Source organism: Bufo bufo, chromosome 7 (assembly GCF_905171765.1).
Source record: "Bufo bufo chromosome 7, aBufBuf1.1, whole genome shotgun sequence".
Taxonomy (NCBI): Eukaryota; Metazoa; Chordata; class Amphibia; order Anura; family Bufonidae; genus Bufo; species Bufo bufo.
The window spans coordinates 196,836,683-196,858,909 of record NC_053395.1 but is presented as its reverse complement, the minus strand read 5'-3'; the positions used below and the strand labels follow the sequence as shown (position 1 = coordinate 196,858,909).

The window sequence follows — 22,227 nt, the reverse complement described above, 5'->3', positions numbered from 1 at the left end:
TGTGGGAAGCGATAGCACTAACTGAGTGCTATCATCTGGTTACTAGCGTACAGTATATATTCCCAGCAGATAACTGATATGGTATGGAGAATTTCAAATAGCACTCAAAGGATATGTTGTAAAATGCCATAATATGCCATAACATTATTAATGGCAGATATCTCACCTCTGGGACCTCTACTGATCTAGAGAACAAAGGAACCAAAGTCCTTTTAGCTTTTTTACAAGCCCATTCAATTATGAGGCTATGTTGCAGTTGCATACTTACAAACACTGAGAGGCTACTTTCACATCTGCGTTTTTGCTGGATCAGTCATGGATCAGCAAAAACGCTTCCGTCATGATAATACAACCGTCTGCATCTGTTAGGAATGGATCCGGATGTATTATCTCTAAAATAGCCAAGACGGATACGGGACTAAAACTATTGTAAGTCAATGGGGGACGGATCCGTTTTCTTTTGTGTTCGAGAAAATGGATCTGGCACCATTGACTTATATTGTGTGTCGTGATGGATCCATCTTGCTCCGCATCCCATGCCGGACAGAAAAACACTGCTTGCAGCATTTTTCTGTCCGCGATGGGAACGCAACCAAATGAAATGGAATGCATTCTGGTGCACTCCGTTTCCTTCACTTCAGTTTTGTCCACATTGACAATGAATGGGGACAAAACTGAAGCATTTTCCTCTTCTATTGAGATCCTATGACTGATCTCAATAGCGGAAAGGGAAAGTGCAGGTGTGAAAGTAGCCTTACTGGTGAATTTAGGGCACGTAAGCCATGCCCAGGGAATGCCAAAAACCACCTGGGTATGCTCATGCATGGGCAGCGTTTACACAATACCCAGCCTCTGGAAATGTGGGACTGTTGCCAACTACTTAGTTACCTAGGCAGTGGCTGTCCAAGAGCATCCCTGCGTAAGATCAGTTGGTGATCAGGTGATATGCATCACTTACTACAGTGTCAGTATCCCATTAATGTGATTGTCAACAACACAATTTTTGTTATCTGAATAGTTCCAAACTTCCACCCTGATTCATTTCATGATATCTCATCAGAGGGGTCAAATGTCCTGCTTATCCATAGAGTAAATAATAAAATACCAGGCCAAACAGCCTGGTCTGCAGCCACCACTAGATGGCGCTTATGAGACAATTGCATACTGTTTACAGATAATATACAGGGTGGGCCATTTATATGGATACACCTTAATAAAATGGGAATGGTTGGTGATATTAACTTCCTGTTTGTGGCACATTATTATATGTGAGGGGGGAAACTTTTCAAGATGGGTGGTGACCATGGCGGCCATTTTGAAGTCGGCCATTTTGAATCCAACTTTTGTTTTTTCAATAGAAAGAGGGTGATTTGACACATCAAACTTATTGGGAATTTCACAAGAAAAACAATGGTGTGCTTGGTTTTAACGTAACTTTATTCTTTCATGAGTTATTTACAAGTTTCTGACCACTTACAAAATGTGTTCAATGTGCTGCCCATTGTGTTGGATTGTCAATGCAACCCTTTTCTCCCACTCTTCACACACTGATAGCAACACCGCAGGAGAAATGCTAGCACAGGCTTCCAGTATCCGCAGTTTCAGGTGCTGCACATCTCGTATCATCTGAAGGCAATCGTCTATGCTGTGAAGATACAAGATGTGCAGCACCTGAAACTACGGATACTGGAAGCCTGTTCTAGCATTTCTCCTGCGGTGTTGCTATCAGTGTGTGAAGAGTGGGAGAAGAGGGTTGCATTGACAATCCAACACAATGGGCAGCACATTGAACACATTTTATAAGTGGTCAGAAACTTGTAAATAACTCATGAAAGAATAAAGTTACGTTAAAACCAAGCACACCATTGTTTTTCTTGTGAAATTCCTAAAAGTTTGATGTGTCACATGACCCTCTTCCTATTGAAAAAACAAAAGTTGGATTCAAAATGGCCGACTTCAAAATGGCCACCATGGTCACCACCCATCTTGAAAAGTTTCCCCCCTCACACATACTAATGTGCCACAAACAGGAAGTTAATATCACCAACCATTCCCATTTTATTAAGGTGTATCCATATAAATGGCCCACCCTGTACATGCAAAAATAATACAGTATTGCAGGCAAACAGAAATTTATCAATTCCCTTTATGGCTGTATGAAGGGAAGCAGAATATTTGAATCTCTATTAGAAAAACTGAGCTCTAACCTGCAAGAAACATATATAATGCTCTGCATAAAGTGTTGACCCACTGTGTTGATCAAAGGGGTTGTCGGACCGATTAATTTTATCTTTTTAAAAAAAGCCTCACAATGGTTAAAAATAATAAAATAAGTCATACTTGCCTTACCAATCCCGCCTCCTCGATATGCAGGAAATGAACTGTCAGCCAATCATCGGCTAAGATAGGTCACCACTGCAAGTGGTAATTTTCTGCATGCTGAGAGGGACCAGGAAGTCAAGACTAACTGTATATCATGAAACATCGGAGCGGGAGTGACGGCATATTGGTAGGTTGAGTGTGACTTATAATTATTATTATTTTAAACCTTTGTGAGCATTTTTAAAATGTAATTGGCTGGACAACCCCTTGTAGATAGATAGCAGTATTACTCTATAAAGAGCCCCTGTATTGTGGGCTGAAATCTTACATTTGCAATATACACAATCAATGAACCCTCTCAACCAGTCAGGTCAAGTGTTAAAGGTTTTTTTTTCAGGGAAAAACGAGCCAGATAATGTTAAAGAACACAAAGAAGCATTACTCACCTCCAGTGATCCCCTGCAGCTGCCACTCTGACATGTCACGGCTGCTCTCCACTTCCTTTTTCAGTTTTTAATTGCCAGGAAAGGCCAGATCAGCCAATAACTGGCTAAACAGGTCACTGTTAGGGCAACTGATTGGAAGAGCAGGCTTTCTTGGCATTTCCAGTGTGTTGATCTGGTACAGGAAGTGGAAAGCAGCGGAGACCACAGCAATGTTAGAGTAGCAGAGGCAGGGGATCAGTAGAGGTGAGTAATGCTGCTTCGTTATTTTAACATTGTCTAGCCTGTTTTTTAAAAACATTTCTCCCTGGAAATCCTCTTAAAATGGCATTCCCATCTCAGACAATGGGGGCATATCTCTAGGATATGCCTCCATTGTCTGATAGGTGTGGGTCCCACCTCTGGGACCTGCACCTACAGTACACCGAGAACGGAGCCGGGAAGGTGGTGTCAGGAGGACCCTGGGTTTTCTGGGTTACAGCCACCACCAAGCGCGCTCCCCGTAGTAGTAAATGGGAGCGCACCCCGATTGCGCGGCCACCGCTCCCGTTAATTTCTTTGAGGCAGACAAAAATAGCCGAACCAGTGCTCAGCTATTTTCGGCGGCCCCATAGAAATTAATGGAGAAACAAAGAAACATAGAATGTGTCGGCAGATAAGAACCATTTGGCCCATCTAGTCTGCCCAATATACTGAGTACTATGGATAGCCCCTTGCCCTATCTTATATGAAGGATGGCCTTGTGCCTATCCCATGCATGCTTAAACTCCTTCACTGTATTTGCAGCTACCACTTCTGCAGGAAGGCTATTCCATGCATCCACTACTCTCTCAGTAAAGTAATACTTCCTGATATTACTTTTAAACCTTTGCCCCTCTAATTTAAAACTATGTCCTCTTGTAGCAGTTTTTCTTCTTTTAAATATTCTCTCCTCTTTTACCTTGTTGATTCCCTTTATGTATTTAAAAGTTTCTATCACATCCCCTCTGTCTCGTCTTTCTTCCAAGCTATACATGTTAAGGTCCTTTAATCATTTCATGGTAAGTTTTATCCTGCAATCCATGTACCAGTTTAGTAGCTCTTCTCTGAACTCTCTCCAAAGGATCAATATCCTTCTGGAGATATGGTCTCCAGTACTGAGCACAATACTCCAAATGAGGTCTCACTGGTGCTCTGTAGAGCGGCATGAGCACCTCCCTCTTTCTACTAGTAATGCCTCTCCCTATACACCCAAGCATTCTGCTAGCATTTCCTGCTGCTCTATGACATTGTCTGCCTACCTTTAAGTCTTCTGAAATAATGACCCCTAAATCCCTTTGCTCAGATACTGAGGTTAGGACTGTATCACTGATTTTATATTCTGCTCTTGGGTTTTTACGCCCCAGGTGCATTATTTTGCACTTATTCACATTAAATTTTAGTTGCCAGATTTTTGACCATTCCTCTAGTTTTCCTAAATCCTTTTCCATTTGGTGTATCCCTCCAGGAACATCAACCCTGTTACAAATCTTTGTGTCATCAGCAAAAAGACACACCTTACCATCGAGGCCTTCTGCAATTTCGCTGATAAAGATATTAAACAATATGGGTCCCAGAACAGATCCCTGAGGTACCCCACTGGTAACAAGACCTTGGTCTGAATATACTCCATTGACTACAACCCTCTGTTGCCTGTCCCTCAGCCACTGCCTAATCCATTCAACAATATGGGAGTCCAAGCCCAAAGACTGCAATTTATTGATAAGCCTTCTGTGTGGGACAGTATCGAAAGTCTTACTGAAGTCTAGATAAGCGATGTCTACTGCACCTCCGCCATCTATTGTTTTAGTCACCCAATCAAAAAAATCAATAAGATTAGTTTGACATGATCTCCCTGAAGTAAACCCATGCTGTTTTTCATCTTTCAATCCATGGGATTTTAGATGTTCCACAATCCTCTCCTTAAGTATGGTTTCCATTAATTTCCCCACTATTGATGTCAGGCTTACTGGCCTATAGTTGCCCGATTCCTCCCTACTACCTTTCTTGTGAATCGGCACAACATTTGCTAATTTCCAATCTTCTAGGACGACTCCTGTTGCCAGTGATTGGTTAAATAAATCTGTTAATGGTTTTGCTAGTTCACCGCTGAGCTCTTTTAATAGCTTTGGGTGTATCCCATCAGGCCCCTGTGACTTATTTGTATTGATTTTAGACAGCTGACTTAGAACCTCTTCCTCTGTAAAGACACATGCATCAAAAGATTCATTAGTCTTTCTTTCCTAACTGAGGTCCTTATCCTTCATTTTCCTTCGTAAAGACTGAACAGAAGTATTCATTGAGGCAGTCAGCTAGTTCTTTATCTTCTTCCATATACCTTCCTTCTTTTGTTTTTAATTTGGTAATTCCTTGTTTTAGTTTCCTTTTTTCATTTATGTATCTGAAGAATGCCTTATCGCCTTTTTTCCCTGACTGAGCTAATTTCTCTTCTGCCTGTGCTTTAGAAGCTCTTATAACTTGTTTGGCCTCTCTCTGCCTAATCTTGTAAATTAGCCTGTCATCCTCGTTTTTTTTATTTTTATAATTCCTAAATGCTATCTTTTAGTTTTTAATGATTTTTGCCACTTCTGCTGAGTACCACAGTGGTCTTTTCCTTTTTTTGCTTTTACTGACAAGCCTAATGCAATTTTCTGTTGCCTTCAATAGTGCCTCTTTTAAGTAGTCCCATTTCTCCTGGACTCCAATGAAACTGTTCGAATCTGATAGGGACTCGTATACCACTAATCTAATTTTAGAAAAGTCAGTTTTTCTAAAATCTAAAACTTTTGTTTTTGTATGGTGTGACTCAGTCACTGTACTTATAGTAAACCACACTGACTGGTGATCACTAGATCCCAAGCTTTCCCCTACAGTTATATCATATACCAAATTCCCATTTGTGAATACTAAATCTAAAATGGCCTCCTTCCGGGTTGGCTCCTCAACTACTTGCTGTAGAGATAATCCCAGTAGGGAATTTAGAATATCTGTACTCCTGGCAGAAATAGCTATTTTGGTTTTCCAGTTTACATCAGGAAGATTGAAGTCTCCCATAATGATAACTTCCCCCTTCAATGTCATTTTAGCTATTTCCTCAACTAGTAGATCATCTAATTCTTTGACTTGGCTAGGTGGTCTATATATCACACCTACACGAGTTACCTTATGATTATCAAGCTGCAAGGTAACCCAAACTGACTCTAAATTGTTCTCGCTAACTTGTATCAAATTAGATTTTATGCTGTCTTTCACATACAGGGCCACCCCTCCCCCTTCTTGCCTTCTCTGTCTTTCCTGTATAGAGAGAACCCTGGTATTGATATATCCCAGTCATTACTCCCCTTGAACCACGTCTCAGTAACAGCCACTACATCTATATTCTCAGATGCCATTATAGCCTCAAGTTCATTGATCTTATTCCCTAAACTGCGAGCATTTGTAGATAAGAATCTGAGCTTGTCATTTCTTAACCTTTGTGCTACTGGCATCTTCTGGCATTGTTCCAGGGGGCAGTCGGACTGCTGGATTATCACTCTTTTGCCCCCCTTTCCTAGTTTAAATGCTCCTTAGCAAATACTTGGAACTGTTCACCGAGGACATTCGTTCCTTTGAGAGAAAGATGCAAACCATCTTTCATGTACAGTTCTTTTCCATTCCAACAAGAGCTAACATGAGACACAAAGCCAAACCCTTGGTTCCGACACCATTCACCAAGCCATACATTGAATTCCTTAATGCGCATCTTCCTGTCATGCTGAAGGTTATGCACAGGCAAAACTGCAGAGAATGAAACAGTTGATGCAACCTCCCGTATATCCTTTCCAAGTGTGTGAAAAGCTTCTTTCACCTTTGAAACCTCATTGCAAGCCAGATCGTTTGTCCCCAGATGGACAATAACATCCACTTCCCTTTCCTGTTTTGCTTGCCTAACAATATTAAGGATCCGTCGTCTGTCCCTGCTAGCGGTAGCACCAGGGAGACATCTTACAACACCATTCTCCTCAAACTTCACACCTCTTATGATGGAATTGCCCACCAACAGCTGCTTACTATTAGTCCTCACCTTCTCCTTTTTGTCTTTGGCTGCAGTCTTGCATACTTTAGGCATGGGAGATGATTGTTTCTCACCGACTGTGCTCGAGCCATCCGCCATGTTGCTCTTGCACTCTGAAAGTGCTGCAAATGAATTATGGAGAGCCACAGACTGTGGGACATGTCTTCTGGAGGGTAGCTGCGCATGCACATTGCGCCCTCCATAACGTTCGGGGCTCCGTTCTCAGTGTAGGTGCAGGTCCCAGAGGTGCCCGCACCTATCACCTATCAGACAATGGGGGCATATCCTAGCGAGAAGCCCCAATAGTCTGAGATGGTAATACTCCTTTAAAGAACAAAATAATGTGCAAACTAACAGTGAAATAACATCAATAGTATTTAAGATAAATGGTGTACAGTATATCACTTTCTCAAATGTTCACTTTTGGATTCACAGATCTCATACTTCTACTTAATACTGAACTTAAAATTGTAATATACTTACCCAACCCCAAATTGCTATTCGCTGTTCATCAATGAATCCCATTTCAACAAATTTCCTAAAATTATAAAAGTACTATCATCAGCTATAATAACATTTACACACATTTACTATATCTACAGTATCTACACTTGTAGTAGGTCTCAGATAGACTAATAATTGCACACACCGATTTTTTCCAAAGAGAAGAAAGTCATGGAACAGAAATATTCAAAAGTACGGCATATTCTGGCCTTGAGCAATAAAACACAAGATTAATCCATTTTCAGTTAACTACAGTATTATATAGTGACAGTCTGAGCATACTGTATATATTGAAGGGGTTGGGTGTTGTCAGATGACTGCAGAGGCCAATCCTTGGCTTTCCATGCATAGGGGATTCAACCCCCTGTGTTCAGCAATTACCCACTATAATCACCATCAATGAGTACGGAGGAACAACAGGAGTGGTGGGGGAAGCAGAATACTGGTGGCAGGAGACCAGTGACTAGGGTAAAAATATAGCACACTATGGTATTTTGAGCCCAAACTAATAGATCTTTAGATCATAAAAAAAAAAACACTTGAAATGGCCAAAATGTTAATCATATTGTTACTTTTTAGGAGGACTCTCCCTCGTCATGTATCACACATCGTCTATGGGGGTTATCTTTTAAAGGAAATTAGTTTTATTTAAATCAAACATTAAGGTAATCATATATTTTAGGCATTTTTTATTTGCTCTTTGTATTTTTCATTTCAATATCTGTTCTAAAAAAATCCAGAAATCTTGCAGTTTTCACTCTGAGCCTCATTATAGACTGACATTTTCTGTTCTGTAGAGATCACTTCTGAGCAGTCATCTCACTATCATCAAAGGCAGAATAATAATTGGAGCTAAAACCTCTTTTATATAGAAAACACAGTCTCCACCATTGACTCAAGGTGATGGACACAGGTTATCTCCTCTCTCTCCCTCCCTCTGGACAAGTCAATGAGCATGCCCACTACACTCTCCCACAGAGGATAGTGAGCTATCCCCTGACTACCGGTTCCTGTGGTCCATGTGGTTTCAGTTTAGGGCTTTATTAAGGCTTGCGTCTATAACGCCAGGCTTAATAAATGTGCCCCATAATGTTTTGCCATCTGGTTGTTGGGTTGCCCTGGCAAATTCAATGGTTTTTTTTTAAAGAAAATTCTGCTGGTTAACCCAAATCTACTGTTCATTTATGTTGTTAGAAGAGTTTTGTAAGTGTATGATTGCAGTCTAATAATGGCCTAATAAAAGGGTAGATCTACGCTGTCCCTCTGCTAGACCATGCCCAGAACATGCCAGAACTGGAGCGGCAAAGCCTTTTAAGACATTTGAGCCCTGCTGACAACAACAACTCCATGACACATATATTCTTCTATACACAATCTTATTAAGTTTCCTTTTAAATGTCATTCAGCTTATAACAACACCTCCACTATAACACCAATTTTGGAAAAAATTAAACATTTTTGTTCCTGACATGACAGATTATACTGCATATGTGCGTATTAATTGTATATTAATTACGTAGTTACTGTAGTTTATGACCTAGGATAGTGTTTGTAATACTTTGTTACTATTTTCTTCCATAATCTTCTCATTCCAAATCTTTACTCTGTGCTCTTTAATAGATTCCATATGTTTAGAAAGTATATTACATTCACTTAAAGCCAATCCTGTCACCTGAGTAATCTTAGCAAGTGATGAAATGTTGGTTACTTAATGTAACCTTACAGTTCGCTTAAGAACATTGGAACGTATCAGATTCAATAGAGAACAATGTTGTATTCAGATGGACCATTGACACAGCTGACTCTTTTCTTGTTACAGCTAAGGTAAAATTGAAAAAGTATGGATTTGCTTAATACACAGGATCTGTTAATGAGGAACAAGCCAGATATTTGGATGATTGATAACACATGGATAGGGCACAATTTTCCATGTGCTGCCGGATATACATCACTGCCCCCTCGTTTTATCCTGAAAGTGTTCCACCAGTAATCCCCTTAAAAACCTTTTAGGATAGGCAGCTCAGTGTCTGAATTCAAGTTTATAATCCAGAATTAGTTCTCTATGGGGTTTATTACATTCATCACTTGCACATTTCAATATGGGGCACAGTAGGAGGAGATAAATTACTGTAACCCTTTACTTCCTCCCTTCTGATAGAAATATAGATAGAGCCAAAGTAACTTTAATATCTTTTACAAAATTGCTAATATGGTAGAGGAAGCTCACCAGTTATCCTGGAGCCCAGCCTACTGACCACCCCTCAGAATTTCTATAACCAAAGTAATAGTAAAAATAATGTCTCGCTCACAGTAATTTGCATGCAATTCCACTATTTAATATAGAACACAATACTATAAGGTATGTAGAAGAGAATAAAGGGCTAGCCGACTGCCTTAATGAATACTTCTGTTCAGTTTTTACAAAAGAAAAAGGAGAAGGACCTCCACTAGAAAGAATGACTATTAAATCGTTTGATGCATGTATCTTTACAGAGGAAGATGTTCTAAGTTTGCTGTCTAAGGTGAAGACAAATAAGTCACAGGGGCCTGATGAGATACACCCAAAATTATTAAAAGAGCTTAGTGGTGAGCTGGCAAAACCGTTAACAGATTTATTTAACCAATCATTAGTAACAGGAGTCGTCCCGGAAGATTGGAAATTGGCAAATGTCGTGCCCATTCACAAGAAAGGTAGTAGGGAGGAATCGAGCAACTATAGACCAGTGAGTCTGACATCAATAGTAGGCAAATTAATGGAAACCCTATTAAAGGATAGGATTGTGGAACATCTAAAATCCCATGGATTGCAAGATGAAAAACAACATGGGTTTACTTCAGGGAGATCATGTCAAACAAATCTTATAGATTTTTTTGACTGGGTGAATAAAATAATAGACGGTGGAGGTGCAGTAGACATCGCATATCTAGATTTTAGTAAGGCTTTTGACACTGTCCCACATAGAAGACTTATCAATAAACTGCAGTCATTGAGCATGGACTCCCATATTGTTGAGTGGATTAGGCAGTGGCTGAGTGACAGACAACAGAGGGTTGTAGTCAATGGAGAACATTCAAAACAAGGTAATGTTACCAGTGGGGTTCCACAGGGATCTGTACTGGGACCGATTTTGTTTAATATCTTCATAAGTGATATTGCAAAAGGCCTCGCTGGTAAGGTTTGTCTTTTTGCTGATGACACAAAGATATGTAACAGGGTTGATGTTCCTGGAGGGAAACGCCAAATGGAAAAGGATTTAGGAAAACTAGAAGAATGGTCAGAACTCTGGAAACTGAAATTTAATGTGGATAAGTGCAAGATAATGCACCTGGGGCGTAAAAACCCAAGGGCAGAATATAGAATATTTGACACAGTCCTGACCTCAGTATCTGAGGAAAGGGATTTAGGAGTAATTATTTCAGAAGACTTAAAGGTGGGAAGACAATGTAATAGAGCAGCACGAAATGCCAGCAGAATGCTTGGATGTATAGGGAGAGGTATAAGCAGTAGAAAGAGTGAAGTGCTTATGCCGCTGTACAGAACACTGGTGAGACCTCACTTGGAGTATTGTGCGCAGTACTGGAGGCCATATCTCCAGAAGGATATAGATACTCTAGAGAGAGTTCAGAGAAGAGCTACTAAACTAGTACATGGATTGCAGGATAAAACTTACCAGGAAAGGTTAAAGGACCTTAATATGTATAGCTTGGAAGAAAGAAGAGACAGAGGGGATATGATAGAAACTTTTAAATACATAAAGGGAATCAACTCGGTAAAGGAAGAGAGCATATTTAAAAGAAGAAAAACTACCACAAGAGGACACAGTTTTAAATTAGAGGGGCAAAGGTTTAAAAGTAATATAAGGAAGTATTACTTTACTGAGAGAGTAGTGGATGCATGGAATAGCCTTCCTGCAGAAGTGGTAGCTGCAAATACAGTGAAGGGGTTTAAGCATGCATGGGATAGGCATAAGGCCATCCTTCATATAAGATAGGGCCGGGGGCTATCCATAGTATTCAGTATATTGGGCAGACTAGATGGGCCAAATGGTTCTTATCTGCCGACACATTCTATGTTTCTATGTTTCTATGTTTCTATAAAAACAATACCTATATATATAACTAAAAAGCATAATTCATATCATCCATTTCATGAACCAGGTCCCTTTAAATGTATCACAAAATATAAAAAATAATTTTGAAAAATGATGATAAAAAACACGGTTTCGTTATTAGTTTCTTCATTTTGGACGTGTGGTTAGTAATTTTAGTTGTTATTTGGTTGCATTCACACAGTTCTTTTAGTTAGTTGTGGGCTTGTAAAGCTTTCCCACGATCTGTTATATTGTTAGACGTGCCAGTTCCCAATTAGCTCACTTATTATGCACGTGTGTAACCATAACATATAATTGTCAGTCCACAATTGTTTTTTACAGCACTTACTATGTACACTGCTCAAAAAAATAAAGGGAACACTTAAACAACACAATGTAACTCCAAGTCAATCACACTTCTGTGAAATCAAACTGTCCACTTAGGAAGGAACACTGAGTGACAATCAATTTCACATGCTGTTGTGCAAATGGGATAGACAACAGGTGGAAATTATAGGCAATTAGCAAGACACCCCCAATAAAGGAGTGGTTCTGCAGGTGGTGACCACAGACCACTTCTCAGTTCCTATGCTTCCTGGCTGATGTTTTGGTCACTTTTGAATGCTGGCGGTGCTTTCACTCTAGTGGTAGCATGAGACGGAGTCTACAACCCACACAAGTGGCTCAGGTAGTGCAGCTTATCCAGGATGGCACATCAATGCGAGCTGTGGCAAGAAGGTTTGCTGTGTCTGTCAGCGTAGTGTCCAGAGCATGGAGGCGCTACCAGGAGACAGGCCAGTACATCAGGAGATGTGGAGGAGGCCGTAGGAGGGCAACAACCCAGCAGCAGAACCGCTATCTCCGCCTTTGTGCAAGGAGGAACAGGAGGAGCACTGCCAGAGCCCTGCAAAATGACCACCAGCAGGCCACAAATGTGCATGTGTCTGCTGAAATGGTCAGAAACAGACTCCATGAGGGTGATATGAGGGCCCGACGTCCACAGGTGGGGGTTGTGCTTACAGCCCAACACCATGCAGGACGTTTGGCATTTGCCAGAGAACACCAAGATTGGCAAATTCGCCACTGGCGCCCTGTGCTCTTCACAGATAAAAGCAGGTTCACACTGAGCACATGTGACAGACGTGACAGAGTCTGGAGACGCCGTGGAGAACGTTCTGCTGCCTGCAACATCCTCCAGCATGACCGGTTTGGCATTGGGTCAGTAATGGTGTGCTCGCCAGAGGTAGCCTGACTGCCATTAGGTACCAAGATGAGATCCTCAGACCCCTTGTGAGACCATATGCTGGTGCGGTTGGCCCTGGGTTCCTCCTAGTGCAAGACAATGCTAGACCTCATGTGGCTGGAGTGTGTCAGCAGTTCCTGCAAGACAAAGGCATTGATGCTATGGACTGGCCCGCCCGTTCCCCAGACCTGAATCCAATTGAGCACATCTGGGACATCATGTCTCGCTCTATCCACCAACGTCACGTTGCACCACAGACTGTCCAGGAGTTGGCAGATGCTTTAGTCAAGGTCTGGGAGGAGATCCCTCAGGAGACCGTCTGCCACCTCATCAGGAGCATGCACAGGCGTTGTAGGGAGGTCATACAGGCACGTGGAGGCCACACACACTACTGAGCCTCATTTTGACTTGTTTTAAGGACATTACATCAAAGTTGGATCAGCCTGTAGTGTGTTTTTCCACTTTAATTTTGAGTGTCACTCCAAATCCAGACCTCCATGGGTTAAAAAATTTGATTTCCATTTTTTTATTTTTGTGTGATTTTGTTGTCAGCACATTCAACTATGTAAAGAACAAAGTATTTCAGAAGAATATTTAATTAATTCAGATCTAGGATGTGTTATTTTTGTGTTCCCTTTATTTTTTTGAGCAGTGTATATTACTCATGGTCTTGTAACAATTCTGTGCTGCTTTACCTCCGACCGGCCTTAGATCGTGATAATTTGATTATATTGCTCCTTGCTGAGACAGCCAGTATTTTTACTATAACTTTAATATGTTACCCATGCAGGGAATTACCGTCTGTTTGTCTGCCTGCAGAGTGAGCATAAACTGTTGGGCATTTTATCCACTACCAACAGGATAGGGAATGTGTCTGATTGTTGGGGATCAGAAAAGCTTAATGGAACAGCAGCATGTATGTGTCCATGGAACAGGGGAACACAGGTAAAATATTAATATTACCTTAGCTCTATTTTTCTTTTGGCAGGGAGGAAGTAAAGGGCTATAGTAATTTGTCTCCTCCTATTCTGCACCACATTGAAATGAATTGAATTTGAACCCTGAAAGTGAATGAGGGTGATAAACACCAGAGAGAACTATGAAGTATCTTTCATCAGATGAACCCTTAAATGTGCATCTGTACCCACTAAAGTGGCTAATAGCCTTCATAGCCATTCAGATATTCTAAGTGGCTCCTTCTGCTTGCATAGACTGTATAAAAGGCAGGAGGAGCTGCTGTATAATCCCCATCTGAGAGTGTATAGTGTGCCTTATTAGCATATAACACACTAAAAACTCCTTGGAGCATCCTATGCACTTTTAACTACATCTGAGAACCTCATATTACACTCAGTGTCCTTGGCAGGAGACAGATACAAGGTCACATTACAATATAGTATATAGTTGATACAACATGACTGTGTAGAAACATTTTTGGAAGCTCTGATGTCACCAACAAATCCAGAGCTCGATCGCTAAAATGTTATCTTCTGGGGATGTGGAATGTGAAGATAATATATTTTCTTACCCAGGACATACATAGCTCCGTGCTGCTGCATGTGAGAAATAGACTTACAGAAAAACGGAGTGCTTGCAAGGTGCTGTGTATTGTACACATGATGCTGTATACAGATGCAAGAGGGCTGCCAGGGCCAAATAAAGAGCCAGTAGTATAGTTATATGAATGGGTGCACACACAGCTCCATGTAGTTTGTATGTTCTCCCTGTGTTTGTATGGGTTTCCTCTGGGCCAAAAAGCACTTAAAAAAAGAAAAATATATATACAAATAAACAAATTAGTTTCCTATAAAATTGATCCTAGTGTCCGTTGTGTGTTTGGGTTGAGTGCCTATATGGTAGCCATTGACTTCCCAAGAAGTTGCCCTAGTCATACAACTGTCTGTGCACTTTGAGTCCCCATGAGTAAAACTAATTACAAATGTTTGCCATTGTCAATAACACTGATTCCATACCTGGGAGCGATTCTATAGATAAACAATGCAGATACTGAATGTTCTGGTGGGGGCCTCACTATTACTTAGTTCGCACTCACTATTATGAGGCCACTTTTAGGTGTGCACTTCAGGTTACAATATCATAATGGATAACTCTTTGACCACATAGTACCTGATCATCTCCATCTTCCAGGAACTCTTATGACCAGTGTCATGCGAAGAGGAGGAGGGGGGGGGGGGGGGGGGGGGGGGGGCGGTATGCCCTGGGTGCTGGCTGTCAGTGGGGAAGCACTCAATGCCAGAGCGCAGGGGAGCTGGCGATCCTTACACTTAATGACTGCTCAGCTCCCTGAGCTCCTTCCCTCCTCCAGCTCCCTGCTTCACCATTCAGCCCTGCAGGCACAAATCACGCTGCTGAACTGTCAAGGGGTCACAGAGAAGGCATTACTACTGTGAAGGGGCAAAGTGAGAGCATTACTACTGTGAAGGGGGCACAGAAAGCATTACTACTGTGAAGGGGCATGACAACTGTTATTGGGGCACAGAGAGGACATAACTACTGTAAAGGGGCACAGAGAGGGCATTACTACTGCGAGGGAGCACAATGAGGGCATAACTACTCTGAAGGAGGCACAGAGAACATTACTACTGTGAGGGTGGCACAATAAGGGCATACAGTCAGGTCCATAAATATTGGTACATTAACCGAATTGTGACATTTTTGGCTCTATACACCACCACAATGGATTTGAAATGAAACTAACTAGATGTGCTTTAACTGCAGACTGTCAGCTTTAATTTGAGGGTATTTACATCCAAATCAGGTGAACGTTGTAGGAATTACAACAGTTTGCATATGTGCCTCCCACTTGTTAAGGAACCAAAAGTAATGGGACAATTGGATTCTCAGCTGTTCCATGGCCAGGTGTTTGTTATTCCCTCATTATCCCAATTACAATGAGCAGATAAAAGGTCCAGAGTTCATTTCAAGTGTGCTATTTGAATTTGGAATCTGTTGCTGTCAACTCTCAAGATGAGATCCAAAGAGCTGTCACTATCAGTGAAGCAAGCCATCATTAGGCTGAAAAAACAAAACAAACCCATCAGAGAGATAGCAAAAACATTAGGCGTGGCCAAAACAACTGTGTGGAACAGTCTTAAAAAGAAGGAACGCATCGGTCAGCTCTGCAACACCAAAAGACCCGAAAGACCATGGAAAACAACTGTGGTGGATGACCAAAGAATTCTTTCCCTGGTGAAGAAAACACCCTTCACAACAGTTGGCCAGATCAAGAACACTCTCCAGGAGGTAGGTGTATGTGTGTCAAAGTCAACAATCAAGAGAAGACTTCACCAGAGTGAATACAGAGGGTTCACCACAAGATGCAAACCATTGGTGAGCCTCAAAAACAGGAAGGCCAGATTTGAGTTTGCCAAAGGACATCTAAAAAAGCCTTCACAGTTCTGGAACAACATCCTATGGATAGATGAAACCAAGATCAACGTGTACCAGAGTGATGGGAAGAGAAGAGTATGGAGAAGGAAAAGAACTGCTCATGATCCTAAGCATACCACCTCATCAGTGAAGCATGGTGGTGGTAGTTTCATGGTGTGGGCATGTATGGCTGCCAATGGAACTGGTTCTCTTGTATTTATTGATGATGTGACTGCTGACAAAAGCAGCAGGATGAATTCTGAAGTGTTTCGGGCAATATTATCTGCTCATATTCAGCCAAATGCTTCAGAACTCATTGAACGGCGCTTCACAGTGCAGATGGACAATGACCCAAAGCATACTGCAAAAGCAACCAAAGAGTTTTTTTAATGGAAAGAAGTGGAATGTTATGCAATGGCCAAGTCAATCACCTGACCTGAATCCGATTGAGCATGTATTTCACTTGCTGAAAACAAAACTGAAGGGAAAATGCCCCAAGAACAAGCAGGAACTGAAGACAGTTGCAGTAGAGGCCTGGCAGAGCATCACCAGGGATGAAACCCAGCGTCTGGTGATGTCTATGCATTCCACACTTCAGACTGTAATTGACTGCAAAGGATTTGCAACCAAGTATTAAAAAGTGAAAGTTTGCTTTATGATTATTATTCTTGCCCATTACTTTTGGTTCCTTAAGAAGTGGGAGGCACATATGCAAACTGATGTAATTCCTACACCGTTCACCTGATTTGGATGTAAATACCCTCAACTTAAAGCTGGCAGTCTGCAGTTAAAGCACATCTAGTTTGTCTCATTTCAAATCCATTGTGGTGGTGTATAGAGCCAAAAATGTTAGAATTGTGTCATTGTCCCAATATTTATGGACCTGACTGTAACTACTGTAAGAGGGCACAATGTGGACATAACTACAGGGGAGTGCTGCAGGTTATCTGATCATCAGGAATGGGACAAGGTAAGTAGTTACTGTTTTGTTTTAATTTGATTAACACTGAGGGGTACAGAAAGAGCATTACTATTGTGAAGGGGCATAACAACTTATAGAGGTACAGAAAGGGAATAACTACTGTGAGGGGGCACAGAGAAGGTATTACTACTGTGAAAGGGCAAATAGTGGACATGACTACTTTGAAGGGGGCACAGAGATGGCATTACTACTGTGAAGGGGCATGACAACTGTTACTGGGGTACAGAGAGGGCATAATTACTGTGAGGTGGGCAAAATGAGGGCATAAATACTGTAAGAGGGCATAATGTGGACATAACTTCTATGAAGGGGCAAAATGTGGGCATAACTACTGTGAAGGGAGCACAGTGAATAGATAATTAATGTGAGGGGGCACAATGTCAGCATAACTACTGTAAGAAGGCACAATCTGGTCATAACTACTGTGAATGGGACACAATGTGGGCATAACTACTGTAAAGGGGGCATAATGAAGGGATAACTACCATGAGAGGGCACAGTGTGGGCATAACTACTGTGGAGGGGTGCATTGAGGGCATAACTACTGTGAAGGGGGCACAATATGGTCATAACTACTGTGAAGGGGGACACAATGTGGGCATAACTACTTTGAAGGGGGACACAATGTGGGCATAACTACTGTGAAGGGGGCACAATAAAGGTATAACTACTGTGAAGAGGGCACAATGAAGGTATAACTATTGTGAGGGGGCACAATGTGGGCATAACTACGGTGAAGGGGTGCAAAGAGGGCACAACTACTGTAAAAGGATGCAATGAGGGCATTACTACTGTGAGGGGGCACAATGTGGGCATAACTACTGTGAGGGGGAAAATGAAGGCATAACAACTGTGATGGGGAACAATATTTTAAAATATGGGGAGGGGGGTGCCAGAGAAAGAACCCACCCCGGGTGCCGAACACCTTTGGCACGCCACTGCTTATGACATCACTAACAAGCACTTGAGATAACGTTATACAACAGCCTAACACAATTCATGTTCTCAGGTACTATTTTATAAGGGGTTATTAAATATGTTACTCATTTTTTTTATTTTTTTTATGTTTCTTACACTTGCTGACATTGCTGATACATTTAATCCCTTTAGGACCCTGGGATTTTCCCTTTTTGTTTTTTCGCACCCTGCCTTCTCAGGGCCATAACTTTTTTATTTTTTGTTCACATAGCCATATGAGGGCTTTTTTTGTTGGAAAATTTGCACTTCTAATGGCACCATTTAATATGACATACAATGTAGAGGGAAGCTGGAAAAAAAATCCAAATGGGGTGGAATTGGAAAATTTTATTTATTCTCCGGTATAGTAGATTTACGGCAATACCACATTTTATAGTTTTTCTTGTGTTTTATTACTTAAAAAAAGAAAGAAAAAACTGCTTTGTATCACTATATTCTGACCCGAATAACTTTTTTTTACATTTATGTCTACGGAGCTGTATGAGGGCTCATTATTTGTAGGTAGATCTGTAGTTTTTAGTAATACTTAGTCATTTGTTTTTTTTTCCATTACAGTGTTTACCGTACTGAATAAATAAATTAATATTTTAATAGTATGGGCATTTTGGGATGTGGCAGTGCAAATAAGCTTTAATTCTTTATTGTTTATTTATTTTTATTATGGGGAAGGGGGTGATATTAAATTTTTCTAATATTTTTAAAAACATTTTTTAACTCATATTAAGTCCTCTTAGGGGACTTTAGCAAGTGATTGTTAGATCTCTTGTCTCATAGACTACAATGAATTACCATTGCAGCCCATGGGAGTTGCAATATGTTCCTATGGCCACCTGCAGGCCTCCATATTAACTGGTGCTGTGATAGCCTTGGATCCTTCAGAGGGACTGGATCCATCACAAGAAATGAACGGTTCCTCCATTTGCCGCACAGCACTCCATGGGAAAGCATCCTTAGATGCCTTGGGTTACAATTGACTATGGCATCTGAGGGGTTAAAGACAGAAACAGCAGAAACTCAGCAGCTATGGTGCAGGCGCCATCTTTAGCGACCTGATCCGGAAGTTGGGATAAGGTTGATATAAAATGGGGCAGAGTTACTAGTCTTGCCTAATATTTAGACAGTGTAAATGTAGCCTAGACACATTTATCACTGTGACTCAGGCTAAATTATATATTTAGTGCATCTTATTACACTTTTGTCTTTTAACTTTACACCACCTATTGGCTGGCTTACTTTGAGACAAAATTTAGTGCCAAAATGTTGGTGCAACTTGAATAACAACCCACACCATGTCACTCTGAGTCATCCCTCTTTGTCCAGCAAGGTGCAGAAAGTGCCCTGAACACATAATAAATGTGGTTCTGCAAAGTATTTATGCAAAATCAAAGAGGTTGTCCAAGCTACAGATAATGATGAGATCCATGGGAGTCCGACACACAGCACCTCCGCGGATCAGCAGTTTCAGGCAGCCGCCAGGTCCAGATACTATACAGTGTACAGAGGTGGAAGGAGAAGGCTCCATACTATACATTAGGTCGTTTCTGGCACTGCAGTTCAGTTCAGTTCCCATTCCCTTGAGTGGAATCTGAGCTGCAGTACACTGGTACTGCCACTACATAGTGTATGGCGCTATCTGCTCCCAACTGCATACACTAAATCATTTCTAGCCCTGGATACTGCCTGAAACAGCTGATCATGGAGGTCCCTTGTATTGAACCCCCCGTGATCTGATATCGATGACTAGTGCTGGGCGAATCGAAGTGTCAAAAGTAGACTTCGATACGAATTTTAGGAAAAATTCGATTAGCTGCAAAGCCGCTTCGTGGTAACAAATCAAATTTCCCTGAAATGGTGGTAAAAAAACACCAAATACTCACCTCATCCATTTACGCACAAAGGGCCCGCCGCAGCTATCTTGATTGAAGATACAGCGTGACAGGGATACATCATGTCACCGTGCAAGATTGTGCGTGGTGTCTTCAAGCAAGATGGCTGGGTCGGGCTCTTTGTGATCAAATGGATAAGTTGATTATTATTATTTTTGTTTTACTGATTAACCCCTAAAAGCCCTCATTTTTAATCTCAAATGCCGCGATCAGCTATGAACGTGACATCTGAGGGATTCAATGGCGGGGGACGGTGTAATTCGACGTTCCCCATCCTTCCCCACCACTACCTACAAAGAAATGCGCTTCGTGACATCTGAGGGATTCAATGGCGGGGGACGGTGTAATTCGACGTTCCCCATCCTTCCCCACCACTACCTACAAAGAAATGCGCTTCGTGACGAAGCAAAGCAAATTTCTTAGTGAAATTCGGCAAAGCAGCCAAATCGAATTTTCCATCTCTATCGATGACCTATCATAAATATCTGTAGCCCAGATAAGTAATTTGATCAACAATTCTGCTGCATGTAGCATATTAAATCTTCCCCAATGTTCTCAAATGGGTCTTTCACTGATGGTTTCTCATATAGAGCAGTCTTTTGGGATTTAAACAAGGAGACCCCCATTGATCACTACAATTAGAGGGTTCCACTCCCAGGGGCCAGCACATACAGGTGAAACTCGAAACATTAGAATATTGTGCAAAGTTCGATTATTTCAGTTATGTAACTTAAGAGGTGAAACTAACACATGAGATAGACTCATTACATGCAAAGTGAGATATTTTAAGCCTTTATTTGTTATAATTTGGATGAATATGGCTTACAGCTTATGAAAACCCCAAAGTCACAATCTCAGGTTCCCTTTGCTCAGGGGGTATGGATTAATTAGCTGACTAGAGTGCGACACTTTGAGCCTAGAATATTGAACCTTTTCACAAAATTCAAATTTCAAGCTGCATGAATGTAATTTCTTTTAATTTGCATTACTGACATAAATGGACTTTTGCACAATATTCAAATTTTTCGAGTTTCACCTGTACTTGGTCAGTTTCCATTGAAATGAATGGTAGAATTAGAAATAGATGGCTCAGCACCAATCACCTTTTTATTGTTGTGTCTAATACACCATACCATACAAGTGAATAGGTAGAAGAGCATAAGTTGGGAACTTGGTGCAATGTGTTTCTCAGTACTGAAAGTGTCCAATGGAAATTATAGTTAACAGCTGCCACCTATATGCGATCCATTGTCTTGATTTAAACTGTCAAATTCCACTGTATTGTGTTCTGCTATTGAGCTCCCAACCAGCAAATTACTCCTTACTCTCTTTCCAGGAAACAAAATCATGCTACTTAAGCCAAGTGGAAACTTTGCTAAACCCAGTATTATTCTGCATAATCTTCCCCACTTTTCCTCAAATCCTTCACCCCTACCAACCGTTATCTGATACAACCCAAGAAACCTCAGTCCGGATGCTGCATAATAAAGATTGGCAGCCTGGAATACTGAGATTATTTTCTGAACTTCCCCATCTAAACTGTGAAATATTAACCACTACAAGATTTCAAGAGTAAAATGTTTTTTAATAGCTTATAAAAACTAAAATGTATCCGATGTAAACAATAATAAATAACACATTACTATACGAAAATCATAATGCAATTAGCAAATCATCTTTAAGTAAATAAAACCAATGAAAAAATAAATTCCGGAGGTTATTTATGGCCAGATATACGCCACTTTTGTGGCAATAATCTGGTGCAAATTCTGTCACGCTCCATGGTGCAGCACAATCTGTAACCTCTTCCCCGCTCATGCCAGGTTTAAAAAAGTGGGCGTGCTGTGGGCAGGGGACGGGCTGGCTGGCTATCTCACTCATCATTTTCTACTATTTTCTAGTTATATAGAGGACGGCGCCTCTGCATAACTTTGGCGATACACTGCCAGCTATAGGTCTTATTAGGACCGGCATCTAAAACGCCGATCTTAATATATGTGCTCCTCTGTGTTTCAGATCTCTTAAAAATCCATGCTTGCTGTCATTGAATGAAAACTTCCTTGTTTATTAGTGTTGAGCGAATAAAAGAATCCGAAGTGGAACTTAATCTGAAGTTTAGGATAAATTTGATTTGCAATTAATCCGAATTTCCTCGCCCTACGTGGTAACAAGTCTTTTTTTTTACTAAAATGGCAGCTACACGTGTTACAAAGTGAAAGTAAGAAGGCGTTATGACCCATAATGCTATGCAGCCAGCCAATCAGCAGATGGAGATCCCCTGTGATGTCACAGCCCTATAAAAAGCCTAATTCAGTC

At 41.1% G+C, this 22,227-nt stretch overlaps 1 protein-coding gene across 1 annotated transcript in view; it reads right to left on the bottom strand.

The window, feature by feature from the left end:
• Window positions 1–22,227, bottom strand: part of LOC121007728 (prolyl endopeptidase FAP-like) — a 154,594-nt gene that overhangs the window by 27,546 nt on the left and 104,821 nt on the right. The window contains exon 21 of the mRNA XM_040439869.1: window positions 7,321–7,375. Coding sequence (XP_040295803.1) covers window positions 7,321–7,375 — 55 coding nt within the window. The remainder of the gene's footprint in view (window positions 1–7,320; window positions 7,376–22,227) is intronic.